Below are 22,747 nucleotides of genomic sequence, written 5' to 3'. Positions count from 1 at the left end.
AACGCCGGGATCACACCCTGAGCCGAAGGCAGACGCTTAACCGCTGTGCCACCCAGGCGCCCCCTGTTAATGTATTTATTGAAACTTATTTCTACTCCCTCTCTCCACCAAGTGTGTGAAGTTGCCAGGTTCCTGTTGGTGGGCTCTTGGCCGTGGCTGGAAGAAACACAGTTCGCCAACTGACCATGATCACGCCTGCGATCGCCTGTCCACCCGTCCATCCTCCCAAGACTGCAGCTCCGCGGGGGCTGGGACATCCTCCTCCCCATCGCAGGCCAGGCACAGCAGCCCCCGATAGGTGTTTAACCAACACGTTATCTTGGAAGGAGGAAGTAAATGAGTTTATTGTACAGATGTGACGAGCTTCTCAGACTGTAGCATCGGGAGCTTGAAGTACTTTACCACGGATTATCTCATTTATTATTTTTAAAAAGATTTATTTGAGAGAGAGAGAGAGGTCAACACACGCGCACGACTGGCAGAGGCAGAGGGGGAGAATCTCAAGCAGACTCTGTGCTGAGTGTGGAGCCGCAACACAGGGCTCGATCCCACGACCCCAAGATCACGATCAGCCGAAACCAAGAGTCAGACGCTCGATCGACTGCACCACCCAGATGCCCCACAGACGACCCCATTTGAACTCTCACAACAACCTCTCAGAATGAAGTACTGCCAGGCTTGTGACCCGCGGTGAAGGGGGCAGGAGGCGAGGTGGAGGCTGGGGCTGCACGGCGAGCGTGAGGCTGGCCGCACAGCCTTCCCGTTCAAGGCTCCCACATGTCGCACTACTGCCCTCGTGGGGGGGGGCAGGATTTGGAGAGGCCCCCGAAGAGGTCAGGAGAGACCCGGCATTTTCTCTGGGCGGCTGGGGCTGGAGCTGGTGGGGCAGGAGCTTCCCTCCGCTGCCTCTCCCTCGAAGGAGGGGTGAAGCAGGCCAGCGCAGACTCGGCTAAAAACTGAGGCCGGCTCCTGGCTGCACTTACTAGGGAGTGTTTGGTGGCCAAGCCACCCCGAGCCCACGCTCTGCTTCCTGGGCTGTGGCTGCCCTGGCATGCCACCTCTGATCAGTAAGGAAGCAGGATATCACACCAGGGTGGCTGTGGCCCCGGGACATTTCAGGTGCTTTGTCCCCCAAGCAGCATCTGGTCCTAAACCACACCCGGAAGAGGCCGCAGGGACGCTCAGCCCAGCTCCGCACACCTGAGCCACTGCTATTCTTCCTGGCTGGCCTCTAGCCGTGGCCGACTCTGCTCGTCCTACACATCACAGCCGCCCCGGAAATGTGTCATTGCCCTTGGATAAATCCACAGGATAAATCCACCTGATTTTGTACTTTTTCAGCCTGGGGACTATGTATTCACTTTTCTCTAGCAGTTTGGTGACTCTTAGCACTGTATGACCTGTGTGGCTGGAGTCTGGGGTGTGTGTCAGCTCCTCCGTCTCCTTCAGAGCGGGGTGTCCTCATGAAGAGGGGTTGTCCACAATCTCACGGGCGACAGAGTCCAGGTGCATGGGGCCGAGGCAGTGGTAAGGCAGCCTGGTAAGCTGGAAGCTCCTTGTGGAATAGACCATGGCATGCCCTGCCCCTCCTACCCCTTTCCCAAGGTCCAGGGGCAGGTGTCCCAACTCACCTGTTCTGTTGGATATGGGCGTGGGGGGGTGGGGATGAAATCTAGAAAAAGGACCCTATTAATGGAGTAGGGAGAAGGAAGGAAAGTTGTTCTCAGGATGGGGACTGTGGGTTCGAGGGGCTGGTCCAAGGGGTGGGCTCCTTCTCCCACGGCTCAGAGAGGCAGTCAGAGTGGGGGGTCAGGGTCCAGAAAGGTGAGGTTCTGGCATGGGTGTGGGCCACCTTAGTGTGAATTCCCATTCCTACTCCCTGAGCCTGATTTGTAAAGATTCCCTGGAGCTGGGCCCAGACACCTTTAGGCTATCAGGTAGAGGGGAGACTTGGCAGGTTTTCTGAGAGGGGTTGGGAGGGTCTGAACAGAGCAGGGTCTGGGGACTCTGCCTCTCCTCTGTGCAGCCCAGTGATTTATGGCTCTGGCAGGAGGGAGGCAGCCTGGCAGCAGGAGGGGGGAGTGGATGGGAGCAGTCCCCACCTCCCCCACTCCAGCTCGAGGCCCAGGAATCATCGTGAGCAGGGGAGCAGCGGCAGTCTGCACTCCGGCACACTGGCCGTCCTGGGTGCTTGGTCCATGGAAGCTTCCGAAGCTGAGCTTCGGCCCTGTGCACCAATGCTCAGCAGCGACCAGACCTCAGCAGCTGCTCTCAGGACTTGGGGTGGCGGTTCCTGGGGCCCCTGGGCATCTCTGGAGCTGGGGCATCCAGGGCCTGTCTCCGGATGAGCTCTGCGTACAGCCCGCCCTTCTTCAGGAGCTCTTCATGGGTCCCCACCTGGAGAGAGGAAGGAGGGGCAGGTGATCACCCCAACCCAGTTAAGAGTCCTAGGGGGGCTGGCTTCTTATCAGCCATTGGGCTCACTGTCTCCTAAGCCAGTGTCCCTTCTGGGGACACCATGAACCCAAAGCTCGGCTGGCTGCCGACTGCCACTGGCACGTCTGTATTTGCTAGCGCCACGTCTCTGCTTAGCCAGATTCTGGAAGAGCATCTGAACCCTTCCTCCCTTACAGAACCCAAAGACTCCAGCTTTCACTTGATTGAGCGGCTGGGAGCTGGGAGCCAGGCCCCATGCAGCGTCCTGGCCTTGCTGCAGACGCAGCCTCTGGAGAGCTGCTCCTGGCCGGCCCCCGGTCAGGTCCCCGGCACGGTCTCTTCAGCACCCCAGCCTCTAGGCCCTCCTGCTTGGCACTCCACATTTCTGAGTCCTTTCCCTTTGGTCCGGGAGCCATGATGTAGCTCTACTACCCCCTGGGACAGAGGAAGAAACGGGCCCTGACAGGCCAGGGCAGGAGCTCCTGAATCCGCACAGGGTGCTGCTCCCCAGGCCCCCAGGGCCAGGCCAGACCCTCCCCCTCCCACGGCGCAGCTGAGCCATGCTTTCCACTCCGGCCACGGCGGAAGCTGTCCCAACCCACCGAGCCGCGGCCCGGCCCCCAGCTGACCTCGCAGACTCGGCCGTGGGCCATGACAACGATGTGGTGGGCCCCACGCACGGTGCTGAGCCGGTGGGCGATGACGAGCACCGTGCGGCCGGCGCTGGCGCGGTCCAGGGCCTCCTGCACCACCCGCTCGGACTCCGAGTCCAGCGCGCTGGTCGCCTCATCCAGGATCAGCACCGCAGGCTGCTTGATGAGGGCGCGGGCGATGGCTAGGCGCTGCTTCTGCCCGCCAGACAGGGTTGCGCCCCGCTCACCTGCGGGGAAGGGTCCAGGGCAGGGGCCTGAAGCGATCTTCACAAAGGGGAGCTGGGGCTGCCCAGAACTTCCCATCTGGCCCCCTGTGCATCCCCCCAGCACTGTGCACATTTGTCCTGCCTCCGATTCATCAGCATCCCCATCCCATAACCCTGTGCAAATGCATGAATGCACTCACACCAGAGAGCAGGTGCATAGAGTCAGACCCTCCCACACCAGGGCAGGGTCTCCGAGCCAGCCAGGGCCTGCCCTACTCTGGCCTGCTGGGTCTCTGCTGCTGGGGGGACATCCAGGACCCGGATGTGGGCCCTGGAGTGTGGTGACGGCTGGCCACGGGGCATTCTGGGAAGACCACCCTAGGGGTCTACAATGTCCACAGAAAACAGCAGAGGTGGCAGCCTGGGAGCTAAAAAGAGCACCACGGTGACAGTGGTCAGAGACCAGTGAGGGCAGACTGAAGCCACAGTTGGGCCTGGGAGTGTGCTGGGGTCAGAGGTACAAGGAAGGTGCCGCTCAAGAGAGGTGTGGGGACAGCTCCTCTCCTCAGGGTAGTGTGGAGTCAGCAGTGAGCAGAATCGGCTGGTCAGCAGCAGAACATGAATGATGGCTAAAGATGGGGCGGGGGGGGTGCCACTTGGCAGGGCTGCAGCTCAGCTAGACTGAGACCTAAGTTTCAAGAAGAGCTGAAAACCCCAGTTATGCCCACACCTTGAGATGTGCTGGAACATTCTATAACAGAGCCAAGACTCTGGATGAAAAACCTGGCCCCAAAGGTTGAAAAAGACCCCCTGAGATGAATGCACAAAGCTGCAAGCCGCGAAGTGGATATTCTAGTGTGAGGCTGTGAGATTTCAATGTCCAGGACCACCTAAGCCCTTTTCTGGTAAGTCAGAAGGGAGACCCGTTCAGCCACATCAATCCCCGTGGGTGGGGCGCCTGGGATCGAGCCCCACATCGGGCTCGTCCTCTGGGAGCCTGCTTCTTCCTCTCCCACTCCCTCTGCCTGTGTTCCCTCTCTCGCTGGCTGTCTCTCTCTCTGTCAAATAAATAAATAAAATCTTAAAAGAAAAAAAAAATCCCCGTGGGTAACCAGATGGAAACATTTTCAAATTAAGGAATAAAAGGCAGGAATGGCATGGGAGCCAGAAGCACAAGGAATTTTGAGGCGATATAACCCCAGTGCTCCTGGTCGGGTCTTAGGATTGGGGACCCCTGGTAAGCTCTGAAGAGTCCCAACACCATGGGTCCCTTGTGTCCCTGGCCGGGTCCGGTACCTGCACTCCCTGTGGCGTCCCGTCTCTGCAGCCTATGTGCGGCTAAACCATGGAGCCCTGTCTGCCCGCCTAGGCCGCGGGTCTGGTCTTCCCTGATGCCTGGCCTCTGCTCTTACCCCCGGACTGTCACACTGTGGGCCCTGCAGAGCTGAGCAGGACGCCGTCCCTGGGACTCACCGACAATGGTGTTGTAACCCTCCGGGAAGCTGGTGATGAACTCATGGGCGTTGGCCTCCCTGGCAGCGGCATAAACCTCTTCATCCGTGGCACCCAGCTTCCCAAAACGGATGTTCTCCATGATTGTTGTTCCAAACAGGACTGGCTCCTGTGGGTGGGGCTCCACATGGAACATTCTGACTTTGCCCCAAACCCCAGAGGGGTGCATCGGGAAAGGCCATTTTGGCTACATCAGAACTGCCCCCTTGGAGGGCAAGTAGGGGCAGTTCAGTTATAAGTCAAATAAGAACAGAGATCTATCGAAGTGGGGAGAGGCTGAGCTCCCGCAGGGCACAGGGTCCCTCAGGAGTGGGATGGGAAGGGGGCCGGGAGCCGGGCCAGCTGGCCTGGCAAAGCCCCTCCTCTCTGGAGAGATGGGGAGAGAGGGGGGTCTGCATTCTGGCTTTCTCCCGCAGCGGGAAGAGGTAAGGGTGCCCTCTTTACCCACTCAGAGGGGGAAGGCAGACCCCTGCTGGGTGGCACCTCAAACAGAAGGAAAGGACCAGCACTGAGGGCTTCAGGGTGGGGCCATGGGGCCTTGCCTAGTGCGGGGGCGGGGGCCTCTGGACCTTCTGGACACCACAGGTCTGTCAGAGAACCCAGGGATCCTCAAACAGCATCCCACCCCTCCTGCTTGGATGGCTTTAGTTGAGGGGTAGAGTTCCTGCCCTGGGGACGAGGGCAGAGCTGCGGTGGGCTGGCACGGGGAAGCCTCAGATCCCCTGACCACTGGGGGACCAGTGAAAAAGGCCAGAGCCCTCCCATCCCTGCCCTGCCGAAGAGAACAGGGGGTGATGGGGGTGGGAAGGAGGGGAGAGGGTCTGGGAAGTTAAAGACACACGTCCTAGGGAGCCTGTGCAGAGAGGTAAGCCTCTCCTCCCCCCACCTGGCTGATGAAGCCGATGACCTGGCCCCGGAGCCAGGAGGGGTCGAGGGTACGCAGGTCTCTTCCATCCAGCGTTACTACCCCCGCCGTGGGGTCGTAGAAGCGCTCAAGCAGGGAAGCCACGGTGGTCTTTCCTGGGGAATTGGGGTTGGGGAGATGGGGCGGTTACGGAGGTGGCATGGTTTCTGGACATTATGCCAGGAAAGGGGGACCCCTCCTCCCCTTCCATAAGTCGTAGGATGGGAGGGTGGTGTGTTCCTCTCACCTCCACCGGACTGGCCCACGAGGGCCACGATCTTGCCAGGGGGGAGGGTGAGAGTGAAGTCCTGGAGCACCTGGAAGCCGGGGCGGCAGGGGTAACTGGAGCCAAGAGAGACCCTCAGTCAGACCAGATTCCCGGCCCCTGACTGCCCTGGTCCCTCCTCAAGTCTCACGGGCCCCTGAGGGCGGCTTGATTACAGGGAGACATTGACCCATAGGTCCTCAGCCCAAAGGGAACGACCCCCGCACCCGCTCGCTGTTGCTGACCTGAAGTAGACATTGTGGAACGTGATGGCCCCACGCAGGTGCTCTCGGGGGACGCAGCAGCCCCCAGACAGCGGGATGCACGGGCTCAGAGTCATGTACTCAAAGACCCGGGCCCCCGCGCTGAGCCCCCGCACCACCTGGGGAGGGGGTTAAAGTCGGCTGTGAAGGAGGGCTGGGGACTGAGGGAAGGGCCGACAGCACCGCACCCTCTCCTGGACTCCCACGCGCAGGTAGGTGAGGGGCTCGGGGTGTCCCCTCCACCTGACACCCGGTTCCTGCAGCACACAGGTGACACTGCTGCCACAACTCCAGCCCAGATCCTATGTCCACACCCTGGGGCCCATCCCCCCGACTGCCACTCACCTGGCCAAACAGGACAGAGATGTTGGCCATGGACCTGTGAGGAGAAGAGAAAGGTTAAAGAAGTGGGGACAAGAGCCCAAGAGAAGACTGGCACCAGAGGGGAGGGTATGGGTCTCAGCTGCACTTGGCGGGGGTGGGGGCCATGCTGGCTGAGGCTGGGAAACAGGGAGCCTGAAGGCGAACACTGAGAACACTCCCGCAATCTGGGATGGTGGCAGCCTTGCGATCCAGCAACACTGGACAGCTCACTGGCAAGTCGGTTCTCCTTGGAGCCACGGTATCTCCCTGTTCTCTCCTCGGCCAGATGAGGCTGACAACTGTCAGAGGCCTCAGCCCCGGGGCTCCAGGGAGACAGCTGAGGAAAGCGGGCACAGGGCTCAGAGGGGCTGGACTCCGAGCCGCCCGGCAGGCCACCTGCAGCGTGAAGGCTGGCTCCCGGAACACGAGGGAGGCCGCCAACACCACAAGGCCAGGTCAGATCTAGCACGATGGACTCCTGGGGGAGCAAAGGCTAATTAAGGTGGAAAAACGGGTGTTAATCCTTTCACAGGAAGAAAAAGCCACTGGACTGTGGGTGGGGTAGGGTCTCCACAGAGACACTTTAGTGTGGCCTTGCCCTGTGTAAGGCATGGCGCGATTGTGTCTCTGTCTAGACAGAGGTCGCCTCTGCCCTGCGGGGCTGTGGCTGCTGGAAGGTGAGTCATGGTTCTCAGTCACCAGCCCCTGACTGGGCCGGCCGGCCCGCGACGGTGCGCATGTCTGTGAGTGTGCATGCAGGCCCTTCTCGAAGAGGAAAGACTGACTCTCTTGAAGCGGAGAGTCACTTCTTCCAGCACCAGGGGTGAGGAGGGGGAGGAGCCTGCAAGGAAGTGGTTCTGGAAGGCGGAGAGCTAGCGGCATTTGCCAACGTGAGTGGAGAGGCACCGAGCAAGGAAGAGCAGGACAGCAAGCTATCCGTGGAGGAGAAGGGAGAACACCCTCCACAAGAGATCTGGAAGCCATTAGGACCTGGCAGCGGTGCCTGGCAGCAACCAAGAACCAGATGCCCATGACTCGTTGGTGTGTGATGCCCTTGCTCTCAGAGATGGCTCAGAAGGCAGGCCTTGGCTCTCCCAAGAGGCCTGGGGGGCATGGCCCATTCCAAGTGGGGTCCAGACCGGGATACAGACCGGGAGGCCTGACCCTGACTGGGGTCCTTCTGGATGCCTCCCCATCTCCTCCAGAGACCCCATGCCACAAAAAGAACACCTAGAATGGGGTCTACAGGCCCTTCCCCTGCTGGACCCCAGGAGGAAATACACCAGCCTCCTTAATAAAATAGACCTAATTCCTCTAAAGTGGGTGGTGAAGAACGTCCATGTGGTGACGGGCCCCCAGCGGGAGGGGCCTAAGGCCTATGGCTGTGGGAGCAGCTCCCTCTAGCCGTCCGAGAGAGATAGTACGGACCGACTCCCTAGGTTTTCCTGCTTGTAACAAAGCTCTGACTGGAGAGGTAGTGCAGTGGAGAGGAAAGGAAAGGGTCTGAACTCAGGCCATGGGGGGACCTGGGGGCCCAGGGGAAAGCGGGCCTAAAGGAGGAGGGCCAGGCTTGGGAGGTAGGGAAAGGGAGACTTTCCCACCACTGTCCGTGGAGAGCCCTGTGATGACTGTATGAATAGAACCTGTGGGGTTCATCAGGGTCCTCGGGACCGGAGCAAGAGGCCAGGGCTCAGCCTGGGGTCGGTGCCAAGTCCTGTCTCTACAACAGTTAAGAGCTTCCTAGCTCCCAGGCTGGAGGAGGAATGAGGCTGCCTGGGGTCTGAACTTCAGAGAAGATTTGAACGGGCTCATATCAGGGAGCACTGGACCTAAATGGGGCTGAAGGTGGGAGTCTTGGGATTGGCTCCACTCTACCGGGAACAATGATGAGGCTGACGGTGAGGGATGCTGTAGGAAACGGGCGGTAAGACACGATGCATAGTCCGGCCACGCGTGCCTTTAGAATCAGACACCATGGGGAAGGAGCACGGAAGGCTGTCTGTGGTGATACTGTATTTTTTTGACGTGGTTGACTGTAATGCTGGTCTCTATCCTTCAGTGATTTATTGTAGCATATTTGCTCTTCAATTATTTATCGTAATATCTATTTATGCTTTACGTACCTTTATATACACAGTGTGTGGGGAGGACAAAGGGATGAGAAATGGTAGCAGGAGCTGCTCGTGTTTAGCTCAGGAGAGAAAGGGGAGGCCGTGGGGGTCTTGCGCAAAGGAAGCCAAGAGCTCTGGGCAGACAGGCCCAGCGGAGCAGGCAGACCTCAGAGTCATGAACACACTGAGCTCCAGGGTGGGCAGGCCAGGAGAGGGAGTGAGCTTCTCGTCCCTGGGAAGGTCAGGCAGAGGACAGCAGGCGAGCTCTTAAAGAGCGAGTCAAAGATGGTCCATCCACACATGGGATCCTACTCAGCCTTAACAAGGAAGGAAATCCTGCCACGGCTGTGCCAAAGATGCACCTGGGAGACGTGACACGGAGTGAAACAGGCCCAGCACATGACAGCCACTGTGCGATCGCACTTACGGGAGGGATGCAAAGTGGACAGAGCCAGAGGCTGTCAGGGGCCTTAGTGGTTAATGGGCACAGGGCTTCATGTCTGCAGGACAAAGGAGTGCTGGTGACCGATGGCGGCACCACAGTGTGACACGTGCAGAACACTCGTTAAGTCCAAGCTGAAAACTGGTCAAGATGGTACATTTCACATTATGTGTATTCTACCACAATTACCAATTTTTAAAAAAGCTATCACAGGCATTTCTGAGCTGTTCAGGCGGCCGAAGAGGACAGCCCCATTCCCAAGCATCTGGCCGGTGCAGGAGGCTGGAGGCGGCCCTCTCCTCGGCCCCTGCTTCCCTGAGGAAACTGGGCTGCCAGGGGCTGGGCAGCGGTCCCCAGAGCAGGCTGCCACCCCCTGTCCGGTGACCCAGCAGGGCTCCTTCAGGATGGGAAGAGCCTCACACTCACCTCTGCACTGTCTGGGAGGCCACCAGGAAGGACATGAGGTCTCCCCCTGTCAGCTGCTGTCCAGCCACGAGGGAGCCCCCAATAAACAGGGTGCCCAAGACCATGCCTGCACGGGGAAAGGGCCAGGTAGTTAGTAAGGAAGCGACTAGGAGCCGAGGACAGAGCCAGCCCAGGTGTTAGACCCCAGTTCCAGTCCCTGCTGTGCCTCGGACAGGCTGAAATGTCACCAAGTCACTTCAATGGTGTCTGCCTTTGTTTCTTCATTTGGAAAGGAGTGGGGGGGGAGGGGATGCTTGGGCAGCTGGCACTGGACAGACATCTGAAGGACATGAAGCACATGGACAGCTGCCCCTTGTCTGCCTTGCTGGAACTGTCCTTCCCTGCTCCACGTTCATACCCAGCCATGCCCGGGTGCTCCCACGCCGCGGGTGGGGACTTGCTCACTCACAGTTGAAGGCGATGTTGGAGAGCCCTTGGAACAAGGCGATGCCTCGACCCAGCTCCTCTGCCTTACAGCGGGACTCCTCCAGCTCCGCTCCGTAGCGTCTGGGGAGAGAGGCCAAGCCCGGCCGTCAGGAAGCAGCCAGGGTGGGGCGCAGGGCTGGTGGGGTGCGTTCGGGGAGTCCTCCCTGCTTCACGTTCTTCCCCGTCTGGGACTCACTCCTCTTCCCGGTGCTCCATGGCGAACGCCCGCACAGTCCGAACATTGCCCAGGGCCTCATCCGCTACGCCCGTTGCCCTGGCAACCTGCAAGGAGTCCAGGAAGTAGACAGCGAGGTTGGAGCCGGGGAGGGATGGCAGGGCGCAGAGAAACGGGGCAGGTAAGGAGGATGGGCAAGAATGCCAGTACCTGCTCCTGACACTGGCGAGACAATTTTCGGAGAGCTGAGCCCATCAGGGTGCCAACTCCCATGAGGGTGGGTGTGGCCACCATCAGCAGCAGCGTGAGGCGGGGGGACAGCAGGGACAGGGACACCAGGCAGCCAGCCACCTGGGTGCAGCTTCGCAGCCCCTGGGGAGAGAAGGAAGGCAGAAAGGCCGTTTGGCAATAGCACCATGACAGGGGGGACTGCACCAAGGGTCTGCTGGCTACAGTGTTACCCTCGTAAGGCCAAGGCCATAGGTCCAAGCCCTGGGAGGCCAAATGGCAGTCCACCCAGTCATAAAATGGAACCCCTTCTCTACTAGCAGGCATGAAAGGGCTGGGTGAGAATGTCTATGGACCACAGCATCCTTCCTCTAGACAAATCCCAGTTAGCTTTGTTTTTTGCTCAAGAAACTGAACAAAAAGAATCGAGTAGGGATGTCACCCAGGAACCACTATGGGCCAGTGTCCAGCATGACCCAGCAGGCATGGTGACAGTGGGGGTGGATGAGGATGGGACATCAGTGATACACTAAAATGCCTTCACTCATTCTCCTTAACCCTTGTCAGCATGCCAGGCATTCTGGGGGTAAGGCAGGCCAGGGTGAATTTGCTCTTGGCAAGCTGGTCTAGGAAAGGCTCTTGTCTGAGTCCTTGGGAAGGTTTTCCGGGGAGGTAGAATTTCAGAACAGGAGAGAAACAGCCTGTCCTGACCTTGGATGATGCCACGGCACCTCCCTTCCGTGAACTTCCCCATTCCAGACGGCAGGCTTCTCACTTGTGAGCATAGGCTCAGGGCCCAACGGCAAGGCGGGGTGGGGCTGGCCTGGTGTGTCTACATTAGGGGTGTGCGTGTGTGTGCATGTGTGTACACACAGGGGGACCTGGGGAACTGACCTGGGAAATGACAAGTTTGAAAGATGATTTAAACTCCTGCACATCAGTTGTCAACCGGCTCACCAGCTGCCCTGTCTTTTTAGCATCGAAGAAAGCAATATCTTGTCTGATGGTAGGTCAAGGGCGCAGGAGGTCAGGGAAAAGAGGGAGACATGAGTTGAGGATGAGCCGCCCCACCGCCGGGCCACCAGTCACCCGCACCCACACCCTGTGGCCGGCAGTACCGGAGCAGGTTGCTGAAGAGGGCCCTCCTCATGTCCACGGCCATGCGCTCGCCGATGCGGGACAGCAGCACCAGGTACCCGAAGGTCAACAGCCCCTGGGAGAGAGGCCGGGGCACTCAGGGGCGCCTGGATGGCCCCTCTGGGCGCCCCGAGGCCCTCCCTCCCGCCGTACCTGAACGCCATAGAGGATGAGCAGGTAGGTGCTGAGATTCCGGGACTCGGTCAGGAAGCTCCCCACGTGGCCCCTTGTGTGCTTGGCCACCATCTCCACCAGCTGCCCCAGAAGCAGGGGGATCTGCACATTCACCAGGGCTGCACCCAGTGCCAGCTTGCGGGGGGGCAGACGTTTAGAAGGGGCCATCTTCTTCCCCATCCCTAGCCTTGACCTTGGCCCTCCCTCCCCTGCAGCTGCTCATGCTTTGGCTACTTCTGTGCTGCTTTGAGACAGCTGAGTTAAAGTCCAGGCTGCCAGCCCCTGGGGACCCCTGTACCCTGCACACCCAGCTGCTCTGTGCAGGATCTCCTGGTATCCCTTGGCTTCCAGTCCCCAAGCCAGCCAGCCCTTGCTGCTGCCTGAAGTCTATTCTGAGACTTGGTGAGGCCGACAAGCTGTCCCCACGCAGCTCGCAAACCCGACTGGCTCCTTCCCTGTCCCTGATGTGGGGGAAAGGAGAGGGGCATCTCACCACGATGGCTGTCCCCAGGACCAGCAGGTGGGGGCGCAGAAACTGCCAGAAGAGCCTCCAGTTAAAGCGGGACTCCCCGACATAAGGTCTGGAGCAGGCGGGAGGGGCTGCTTCCGCCTCACACAGTGCCACGAGGCCGAGGCGGGGGCGCGTACTCAACACCACAGGGCCCAGAAGGACTCCTCCGACCCAGCGCCAGGCAGAGGGTCTTCGGCTGGGAGCTGGAGGTGCTCGAAGGAGGTGGGCCCGTAGCTGGGACCTCAGCTGGGCCACGGCCCTCAGGAGGTAGGCGCTGTGGCGGCCGTGAGAGGACCTGTAGGGAGAGAACGGCATCGACGTCTCGAGGCCCGGACTGTCCCTCAAAGGAACGACAAAGCAGCCGAGCTCCGGGCGGAGCCCTCTGGACAGCACTGCCTCTTCCACAGGGCCCTGCGCTGCCTTTCCCAGGCTGCTCTTTAGCAGCCTCAGTTTCTAAGAGGGACGCACACCGGCCAAGTAGCGGAGGACTGAGACAGCAGCCCGTAAGCAAGTCAGAGAGGTGTTCTCCCTGTGCCCTCACACAGCGTGGCCTTCTCAGCCTCCACGGGCGCCTCTGGTCAGAGACCATCTCCAACCCGGGCTCTTTCTGATGGCAGGACATCGCTTGGGACGGCAGCTAGTCTACAGGTGCTCCTTTGCAGACGAGGACACAGAAGCCCGGAGGGAATCTGGCTTGGAGAGGCAAGAGAGGGACAGCGCCTCCCCCGTGCCTGGTGCCGGGCTCGCTTGCAGCGGCGAGCCCAGCAGGTGCGGCCCCCACCTCCCCAGTTGATGACCCACTGCGTGTGATCTTCCATTCCCTGGGACGGAGGTGCCCTTACTCTCACTTGATAAAAGAAAATGTCATGGGGACTGAGAGAGCTGCAATAATTTGTCCCCCAGCAGCAGAACTGGGATAAGAGGAGAACCCTGCTGTGTGATTCCAGAATCCAGGCTTGTTCTACTCTGCCCGGTGTGCGGTGCCCAAGGCTGTGCGTGGCAGGGCCTGGACCGGCCCCAAGTCTCCTGCCCGCCAGTCAGTGCTCATTGCACCCCCTTGCCCTGGCTCCTCCCAGGCCTTGAGGGCGTATGTGACAACATATGGGGGGAAAATGGTGACATAGTCCCTATCAGCTGAAGGAGAAAAAAAGAAATAAAAATCCAAATAATAGATCTTGTCACCTCAGGTAGGCCAGAATCACCTTCTGTGTTCTGTGGTTTCCATATGGATTCATAGCAATGTCGGGTTGAGTGCCTACTGTATGCTAGTGCTCTGATGTGAGGCACTGGGAACAGAGGTAAGTGGACAGAAGTAACTACCCCCACGGAGGTGAGATTTTAGTGGGAAGGACAAGCAGCTAATGATAAAGCTTGCTGAGTGTGGAAAGGAGCACAGCAGGGCCCTCGGGGAGCACAGAGCAGGCACTCCTCTTATCTGTGGGAGTCAGGAAGGGCCTTCCTGATGAGACTGAGGGTGAATGGGAAGGAGCTGGCCAAGGAAGGCAGTGCGGGGCAGGGTGTGTGGAGATAGTGTAGGGGAGAGCTCTAGGCAGCAGGAAGTGTGTTCGGAACAGCTGCAGGTAGGAAAGAATGGAAAATGTCAGGAACAGAGGAGCTGAAGCCTGGCATACAAGGGACAGGAGGCATGAGGCGGTGTGGGGGAGGGCAGGCACCACAGTCCTTACAGAACACCTGGACTTTAGAGGGCAACGGGGATCATGTTGGCGGGGGGGTTGGCTGGGGTATGACATAATTGAATTTACTTAAAGATTATAGCAGAAAGGAGAAGGCTGGAGAGGGGCAAAATGGGCTACAGGGAGCTTGTTAGAAGCAGAAGTTATTTGGCCAAGAGGATAGGGTAGGATGCTCAAAGACTCAAATGAGGTTGGGGCACCTGGGTGGCTCAGTCAGTTAAGAGGCTGACTCTTGGTTTTGGCTCAGGTCATGATCTCAGGGTCCTGGGATCTAGCCCCAAGTTGGGCTCTGTGCTCGGTGGGGAGTTGGCTTGAGGATTCTCTCTCCTGGTCTCCCTTTGCCCCTCCCCCAACTCATGTAAAAGTGCGCCTGCTCTCTCTCTCAAATGAATAAATCTTAAGAAAAAATACTCCCTTTGGGGGGGAAAAAGATTCAAATGTTATTGATGGGGAGGGGCTTTTAAAAAACGAGTATATTGAGGTTTTTCCTTTACTCTGATAGTCTTTCGTATTCTTAGATGCCCCTAACTGCATCTCTACTTCATCCTTCCCTTGTTTCAGGAAGGTCTGCCTGGGTGGCTTCTTGCCACCTCTATGTTATGCTTCCTTCGACCCCATTTCAGCCGCCTGGTTTTTATGTCTTCTTTTCCACTGTGTACATTATATCTATCTTAAATTTTAGACAGAGAAGCTCACCCTGCTTCCAATTTCCCCAATAGACTTTATATTCCTTGAGGCAGGAAGCTCTATCTTATTCACATTGCATCCCCAGCACTTAGCAGAGCTCTTGTACATAAGAAGTTCAGCAAATGCATACGTTTGTCGAGTGCATGCCCTTATTAGACATGCAGAAGAGAAAAATCTGACCTGACCTGCTACTGCACTGTTTGCAAAGTTTTAGACTTACTGAGGCCAACAATAAGAGATATGCTGTGTACTGCCCCCCAGTACAATAGACATGTCACATAAAATTGAAACGTTCCACAGAACAAGACTTCCCCTAATTTGTTACACATGTATTCTATTTTGGTTACTTTTTTTTTTTAAGGTAGGCTCCACACCCACCTGGGGCTTGAACTCATCACCCCGAGATCAAGAGTCACATGCTCTATAGGCGCTCCCTATTATATTCGTTTCTAAATGATCCTGACCCACTAAATTCATTTTATGATCTCTTGTGACTTGCACATTTGAAAGACACTGCACTTGTGAACACACAAATACTTGGATACTATTTGATGTCTTCCCCTGAGTTTCTCTCCAGTAATGATATCAACAACCTTTCTCTTTTCCTAAGGACTGTTTTGAAACTTTTTAATAATTCACCGTGGCTACTTTCCAGCTTCTCTCATCTTCTCAAAACTAAGACTCTAAGCAGGGCTTAGTCACTGCCAAGAACTGGAGGATTACTTCCCAGCAACAGTACTTCTAGCTCCAGCTTGGCCCAGCTCTTGCCCTTTTTCAATCAGATGGGCTTTCCAAATGACCCAAGTTCACACCCACCGGCCACTGCCAGTCCACTGCCTGGCTGACCCACAGGTTATTCACTCCAGAATGAGAAAGGAATCAGTGATTCCTTTTTCATAAAGCATTTACACTGGAGTCGCAGTTTCAGGGTCCATGTTCGTTTCCTACCTGCGTCTCTCTCTCTTTGAACCAACGTGTAGAGTGAACACACAAGAACACGCGTGTACGCGTTTCTAGATTGACTTTATCTCTGCTGAAAGTATCCAGATCTAGGAACCATTTATGTTCAGCTCATTTTTAATCTCGGGAGCAACACCAATACTAAATGTCTCTGGACACTAATAATTTTTGTCCAAATTGCCAGACCAATTCCAAGAACGAGGACAGGAAAGGGGCAGAAACGGCGGCGACCCCAAGGCTCTACACCTGTGCAGCATGGCGCCCTCTGGTGGGAAGTACGGACCCAGTGTGGTCACCGACCTACAGCGTCCAGCCCACTCACGGGTACAGACGGACCGAGGCTCCTGCTAGCACCTGGGTCGTCGCTATAAATAATTGAGGCCAAGCCCTGAGGGGGTGACATTCCACCACCACCCCCCCGCCCCGGGCCGGCCTACAACTTCCGGCAGGCCTCGCGCGAGCCCAGGACTCCATCTCCCGGCGGGCCCCACGCACGGCTAGACGGTCAACGGCCCGCGCTCCCAGTAGGTTTGTCACTTTTTACCTGACGGCCGAGAATGTCTGGAAGCAGAGGCGTGGTAGCAGCCTGCCTGGGACAGGGCCTCCCCGAATTCCGACCCGAAATAAATGCACCAACATGATGGGACGTGACTACAGGAGCAGCCGGCAACGGTAGCTTCACTCTCATCCCATTGAGGGCTCCATGTTGGCTCCGGCCCCCATCCCGACAACCCCCTCGCGCCTCGGCGACGATTGGCGGGAAGACACATCAATCTCGTCGAAGGCTGTGATTGGAGAAAGCCTTTTCGGTCCTTCTCCTTCCGGAACTGTGATTGGACACAGCAGCCTGCCCGCCCGCCCCCAGGCATGGGCGGGGCCGAGCAGGTGGGGCCTGGCCTTTAGCCCACAGCCAGGGTCAGCTTTGGGTGACATTACGAGCGTGTGTCTAGTGTGTCTCACCACCGCGGAGTATCCATAGTAACGCGCCCGCCGCTGACCTCGGGGCTGTTTTCCTATGGGTGCCGCCGGCGGACTCCAGATGTCCCGGGGCCTCCAAGGAGTGTAGAGTGCTTGTCCTAGGGGAGGAAGGGACAAAAATGATCTGGGGAATTTTTTTTTTCAAAACGTCTGCATGTTCCTTGTCACCCGCCCCTTTCTCCCAGGCAGGTCAGAGTTCCAGGGATGGCAGCCACGTGTATCTGGGGAAAAAACTACCCTGGCGATTCTGATACACTCCCCCTACTTAACTATTGAGAACCACTAGCGTGGAGGTCCTGTATTGCTTATCGAGGTGCGACCCTAGATCCTTCTCCCCCATAGATGCCTTCCTCACCGCAGTCAAGGTGACTTGCCTAAGGCTCCCACCGCACAGCTCTTGCACCTCTGTTGAGAGCTTATTTATTTCTTCTGTGTAATTATTTGCATAGCTACCTCCCCCAAGGGCTGTGACTTCCTTCTGGTAGTGGCTCTGCCTTATTCATCCATACCCTCTTCCCCTCCAAGTGCCTGGCAGAGAAAAGTGCCCTTTTTATAATAAATTCACTTGAATTGGGGTGGTGGTAGGGAGGCTGTCAGTTGATGAATCTGGGGTGGAACTGGGCAAGAACATGTGCCAGATTAGCTTGAAGTTGGGCTGGGAGTATGGGAAGGGTCCTAATGTGAGTATGTTGAGTATTGGGGTGAGTGAGGTTGAGGAGAGATCAGGCAGAGCCTACATAACCCACCTTGGCAGATGTCTCAGAGAGATGGGAACTTCCTAGCCCCTCTGCAATGTGGGATTCCATCTTGGGCACTAGGATGCCACCTCCGGAAGGAGTGAATCTCGTTTTCATAGCTCTACCTCCTGCTGCTCAGGGATAAAATGATGCAAGCCCTGAGCTAGTGTAACAACCCCTATCCCTGAAGGAGAAAACAGCACAGAAGGAGAAAAACAGGCATATCTGGACTCCCATTTTGTGGGCAATTTCATGATTGCCTCCACATTCCTCCAATGAACCCTCTGGACTCACTTTATTCCTCTATTTCATGGCTAATGTCTCCTACAACAGCCCTCAGGCCTAAGCTCTGGAGGCCCTGACACCTGGGTGGCTGAGTCAGCACCTCAGGAATGGGGTTCAGTAGGAAACCTGGTGATTCAGGGCCTTAGGAATGGCGTCGGACAAGGCAACAAACCAGCTGCTACTCCTTGTTGTTGAAGTGGCAGCAAGGAGCTCAACTCAGCCAGATCTCCCTGGGTATTCAAATTACCCTTCCAAATCCTGGCCCCCCAGCTGCCCTCTGCTGGTTCAGCTCTGATGCTTCTCTGGGCCCCCTCCCAAAACGGGATAGGAAAGGGGGAGAGGGTTTTTGACGTTTAAGGGGATAAAGAAAAAAACATAATAGAACTTCCAAGAGGCTCTTTTCTACGGTAAGCTCCCCAAACCTCTTCCTACATCCAGGATAACTGCCTCTGCTTTCTTCACTGCCTTCCCCCTCCTCCAGTTTCCTCCAACCTGGCCTTGAAGGTGGGCAGTCTCCCCTCTTCCCTTAGTACCATCAGGCAAAGAGAAAACCAGCCCTTTCTTTTCTTTTTCTTCTTTTTGTTTTTGGTCTTAAAGCATTTCTCTGTTGATTTTTGGTCTCTCTCTCTCTCTCTCTCTCTCTCTCTCTGTGTGTGTGTGTGTGTGTGTGTGTGTAGCGGGAGGGGAGACAAGATTTTAAGAAATCAAGGAGTTAACATCTCGGTTTCGTAGTATTATAATCCTTCGATAGGAGTTTCTTTTTGCTGTGTTTATTTGGCTGCTACTCTCTGGCCTCCCCTTTAAACCCTCTCGAGGTCTGAGGAGGGGAGGATAGGTATCTCTGGTCTGCCCACTCTTTAGTCCCCGCCTCTCCCGCTTACACCCCTCCCAGGCACAGAGGCTTGGCTCTGAAAGATTTGGCCGCAGATTGCCCTGGAAGGGATGTGAGTGGTCAGACAGGTGACTGAGAGCTGGGACGCCTGAGGGCTGCCCTGACTGAGTCACCACGCTGTTGTTGTCACTATCCTTGTTGAAGTCCCTGCTTAGCACCCCAGACCTCTGTGGAAGCAGCAGCAGCTCCCGTCCTTCCAAGCTTTCCAGAGAAGCTAGTGGCCTGATGGTGAGGCGAGTGGGCTGGGGGGGGAGCAGAGGGCGGCTGGGGCGGTGGGGAGACCTGGGGCCTGGATCGGTGCCTCTCCTCCCCATGCCCCTGCCTCCTCTTCCTCCTCCTCCATGTCGGGGGCCTGGTGGAGGGAGGATTTCCATCTTCTCTCTGTCCTCTGCCCCTCACACAAGAAGCTCCCCTTCCTCGGCTCCCCCTCTGGCCCTGGGACCCCCCTGCCCAGCGGTGCAGGCCCCAGGGGCCTCTCAGCCTCGCCACAGTGCCCTCCCCACCCCAACAACGCAGGCACAGCCTGCGATGACCCCCACCTCTGCTCCTCCCTCATGGGGCTCCCACTCCACCCCACCCCTGGCCTCAGTGACTCCCCCTCCCTCACGCCGATGCCCCCAGGACCCTCCTGGGCTGCGGATAGGCCCTCTGATCCCTGAGCAGGATTATGAGCGGCTGGAAGACTGTGACCCTGAGGGGTCCCAAGATTCACCCCTCCATGGAGAGGAGCAGCAGCCCCTGCTCCATGTGCCTGAAGGGCTCCGAGGTAAGTGTGGGTGTGGGGCTGCGAGGGGAGTACTGGGGAGGGCCTGGGGGCTCCTGAGGGTGTGAACTGATCACTCAGGTGAGAGCCAAGTCCCAACAGTCTCTTCTCTGTGCCCAGGCTCTTGGCACCACATCCAGAACCTGGACAGCTTCTTCACCAAGATATCCTTTGTGCTCGGCTGGGCAGCAGTGGATTGGGGGGCCTCTGGGGGCTGGTGCCATTCTTGGCAGGGAGGCTCTGAGGATGCAGTGCTTTGGGGGAGTGAGGGAGAGGGGTCCTCAAGAAAGGCCCATCATGCCTCAGGCTTATTTCTTGACGTGCTGTCACATCTACAGCTACCACCAGAGGAATGGCTTTGCCTGCATCCTGCTGGAGGATGTCTTCCAGTTGGGGTGAGATGCTTGTCCCAACCCCCAAACTCTGTCATCTTGCTTCCTCAGTAGTGCCTGCCGCTTCTAGTCCCCTCAGCGCGGCCACTCCCCTCGCTCCCTGCAGCCCAGGGGCTCAGCAGGGTGGGGAGGACCCCCTGGGGCTGGCCTGGAGGCTGATCACCTCACTCCCTGTCTCCCAGACAATTTGTCTTCATTGTCACCTTCACAACCTTCCTCCTTCGGTGTGTGGATTACAACATCCTCTTTGCCAACCAGCCAAACAACCGGACGAGACCTGGGTTGCTCCACAACAAAGTAACCTTGGCAGATGCCATCCTATCCTCCTCCCAGTGTGCCCAGCGGTGAGTGACAGCTGGTTGGGGGAACGACAGGGGGAGAGGAGCAGACAAGAACCCCCCCCATCCTTTTGTCCCTTGATCCAAATCAGCTGTTCTCCAAGTTTTTGGTCTCAGGACACCTTTTATACACTTAAACTTGATCGAAAACACCCCAGAGCTTTTGTTTATGAGAATCATATTCTCTCTATCTATAATTATCTTATTAGAGAGTAAAGCTGAGAATAACTTTAAAATCTAAGAATGCAGAAGCACACATTCCATCGGCTGCTGACATGATGTCATGCACATAGCCTCTGGAAAAGTCCATTGTACCCTCATGAGAGAATAAGCGTGAAAACAGCAGAAAACCCGAATGTTCCCTGAAAAAAATCTGGACCTTGCAGACACTCAGAGACTCCCAGGGCGTACACTTTGAGAACCGCTGGTTTAGCTGGGTCCCCCTCTCTGTGACTTTTCCATCTCTCCCCAAGTCTAGTCTCCCTTTCTATTGGGCCCCACTTTCTCGCTGCTATCTGTCCCGCCCCACACAGGATCCGCTCCAGCCCCCTGCTGGTCTTCCTGCTGATCCTGGCTGCGGCCTTCTGGCTCTTACAGCTGCTTCGCTCGGTCTGCAACCTCTTCAGCTACTGGGACATCCAGGTGTTTTACAGGGAGGCCCTGCACATCCCCCCGGTGAGCTGGGTGGGCGAGGCTGTGGATGGGGTCCTTGTCAGAGGGGACAGAGAATAGGGGAGGAATGGGGGCTGTGCAGACAGAAGGACCCAGTGGAAAGCAGACAGAAGGCCTTATGGACACCTGCCCAGGCCCTGAGTAATGTTAGGAGGTGGGGTACCACCTTAGAAAACATGGTCCTGACCCTAGTGGGATTTTGTTGATTTAGTTAGATTATGGAAGATGATTTATGGTCACATGCTTGTGGTCGAAACAGTAGGTATTTAGAGGAAGGGTGGCCATCTGGCTTTACAGGGCAGCAGGAATTCGGGCGGGGCTGGGAAGGCTAGGAAATAGGAAGGCATTCCAAGTGCTGATGCAGGAAGTGGGGCAGCACTGAGATGGACCCACTGGCCTGCAACTGAGTGGTCAGGCCCCATCAGGGGATCCCACCCCCCTGTCTGGCCTCACTCCCTATTGCAGTGAACCACTGTGATGGGCCCCTTCCCTGTCCCCATTCATGCTTTGCCCTTTCTTTCCTCCCCATCTTCTTCTTGTTCTGTTCCTACGTTCTTTCTTTAAGACTCAGCTCAAAGGCCAGCTTCCCTTGCTTCCCTCAGAAGTGCAGAACCTTCCACACAGCTCTCCTGCACAGCCAGGGGGAGAGGTTTCAGAAAGCCCCTTGAGTAGGGGGGCACAGGCAGAGTGCAGGGAGGATGGAGAGGGACAGGGTAGCACAGGTCGGGGAGGGCGGGAGTTACACCACTGCTCCTCCAGGAGGCTGCTGACCCTTCCCTTCCTCCTCCTCCCTTCTTTCTCCTCCTCCCCTATTCCTTTCAGGGGAAGGGGAGAGCCTGGGATGGACTGGAGAGGCTGGCCTGGAGGGACTTGACTAAGCCGGACTGGGGCAGCTGGGTGAAACTGGGCTAACATGAGGTTTGCAGATGAGCCCCAAGTGAGATCTGACAGCATCCCACCAGACACGGACACGGCCAGTGTCTTAGGCAGGTTAATCTGGTGGTGGAGTGGGATGGGGCTCGGGGGGTCTCAAAGCATGCTGAGACAAGGAGGCTTCTGGTCCTGTGCGGGCCAGCACCCTAGGAACGGGAAGGAGAGAGACTTTGCATTCCCGGGAGCAGTTCTGTGCTCTAGGTGAAGAACTTCTGGGTGGAGGGGGAGGGTCCAGAACATCTGCTCTTCAGGAGCTGAAATCAGATACCTGAAGAAGTTAAATGAGGAGGTGTCACCGGGAAGCACGTGACTCGTGGCCTCAAGAGAGGCAGGGGCAGGAGGAACACAATTCAGAAGAGGATGAAAGGAAGAAAGAAGTGTCCTAATTGTCAGCGACAAGGTCAGGGGAGGGCAAGAGAGGGCAGAAAGGGAAAGGTGGCAGGTTTCACGCCTTCGAGGACGCTGGGAGACCAAGGTGGGGAGAGGGCAAAGGAGGGATGTAGCCCTGGTCAAGGTGAGTTTGGGCACCACTGTGCGGCGGGATCAGCTTGCTGGCGCTCAGCAGTGCCCTCTCCTCAGGAGGAGCTCAGCTCGGTGCCCTGGGCTGAGGTGCAGTCCCGCCTGCTGGCGCTACAGAAGAGCGGGGGGCTGTGCGTGCAGCCGCGGCCGCTGACCGAGCTCGACGTCCACCATCGCATCCTGCGCTACACCAACTACAAGGTGGCTCTGGCCAACAAGGGCCTGCTGCCGGCCCGCTGCGCGCTGCCCTGGGGAGGCAGTGCGGCCTTCCTCAGCCGCGGCCTGGCGCTCAACGTCGACCTGCTTCTCTTCCGCGGGCCCTTCTCGCTCTTCCGCGGGGGCTGGGAGCTGCCCGACGCCTACAAGCGCAGCGACCAGCGGGGCTCCCTAGCCGCGCGCTGGCGGCGCACGGTGCTGCTGCTGGCCGCCGTGAACCTGGCGCTGAGCCCGCTGGTGCTGGCCTGGCAGGTGCTGCACGCCTTCTACAGCCACACGGAGCTGCTGCGGCGCGAGCCCGGGGCGCTGGGGGCGCGTCGCTGGTCCCGCCTGGCCCACCTCCAGCTGCGCCACTTCAACGAGCTGCCGCACGAGCTGCGTGCGCGCCTGGCCCGCGCCTACCGCCCGGC

The 22,747-nt window shown here is 57.6% G+C and overlaps 3 protein-coding genes across 4 annotated transcripts in view; 1 reads left to right on the top strand and 2 right to left on the bottom strand.

Annotated features, from left to right (window-relative positions):
• Positions 1-381, bottom strand: part of ASIC3 (acid sensing ion channel subunit 3) — a 2,497-nt gene extending 2,116 nt beyond the window's left edge. The window contains exon 1 of the mRNA XM_034649317.1: positions 352-381. Coding sequence (XP_034505208.1) covers positions 352-381 — 30 coding nt within the window. The remainder of the gene's footprint in view (positions 1-351) is intronic.
• On the bottom strand, positions 56-16,335 carry ABCB8 (ATP binding cassette subfamily B member 8). 2 transcript variants are annotated; one of them, XM_002915511.4, is made up of 16 exons: positions 16,157-16,335; positions 12,254-12,566; positions 11,740-11,895; positions 11,568-11,662; positions 11,344-11,449; positions 10,432-10,593; positions 10,243-10,328; positions 10,030-10,127; positions 9,582-9,687; positions 6,585-6,618; positions 6,222-6,358; positions 5,959-6,053; positions 5,694-5,827; positions 4,769-4,916; positions 3,066-3,316; positions 59-2,397 (listed from the first exon to the last, which is right to left on the bottom strand). In XM_002915511.4, exons 1-16 carry the CDS (start codon positions 16,249-16,251, stop codon positions 2,272-2,274), a joined length of 2,142 nt encoding a protein of 713 aa, XP_002915557.1. In that variant the 5' UTR covers positions 16,252-16,335; the 3' UTR covers positions 59-2,271. The 2 variants fall into 2 exon arrangements, with proteins under 2 accessions (XP_011218393.1, XP_002915557.1); XM_011220091.3 differs by lacking the exon at positions 12,254-12,566 and having other exon boundaries at positions 56-2,397; positions 16,157-16,300.
• A 1,922-nt stretch (positions 16,336-18,257) lies between these two features.
• ATG9B (autophagy related 9B) overlaps positions 18,258-22,747 on the top strand; it is a 7,728-nt gene continuing 3,238 nt past the window's right edge. The window contains exons 1-6 of the mRNA XM_019795570.2: positions 18,258-19,270; positions 19,388-19,431; positions 19,598-19,662; positions 19,842-20,003; positions 20,531-20,672; positions 22,182-22,747. The exon at positions 22,182-22,747 is cut by the window's right edge and continues 246 nt beyond it. Coding sequence (XP_019651129.2) covers positions 18,730-19,270; positions 19,388-19,431; positions 19,598-19,662; positions 19,842-20,003; positions 20,531-20,672; positions 22,182-22,747 — 1,520 coding nt within the window. The 5' untranslated portion in view covers positions 18,258-18,729. The remainder of the gene's footprint in view (positions 19,271-19,387; positions 19,432-19,597; positions 19,663-19,841; positions 20,004-20,530; positions 20,673-22,181) is intronic.

This window comes from Ailuropoda melanoleuca, chromosome 1 (assembly GCF_002007445.2).
Source record: "Ailuropoda melanoleuca isolate Jingjing chromosome 1, ASM200744v2, whole genome shotgun sequence".
Classification (NCBI taxonomy): Eukaryota; Metazoa; Chordata; class Mammalia; order Carnivora; family Ursidae; genus Ailuropoda; species Ailuropoda melanoleuca.
Note: the sequence above shows the minus strand (reverse complement) of the source record. Positions and strands in the feature narration are given on the sequence as shown.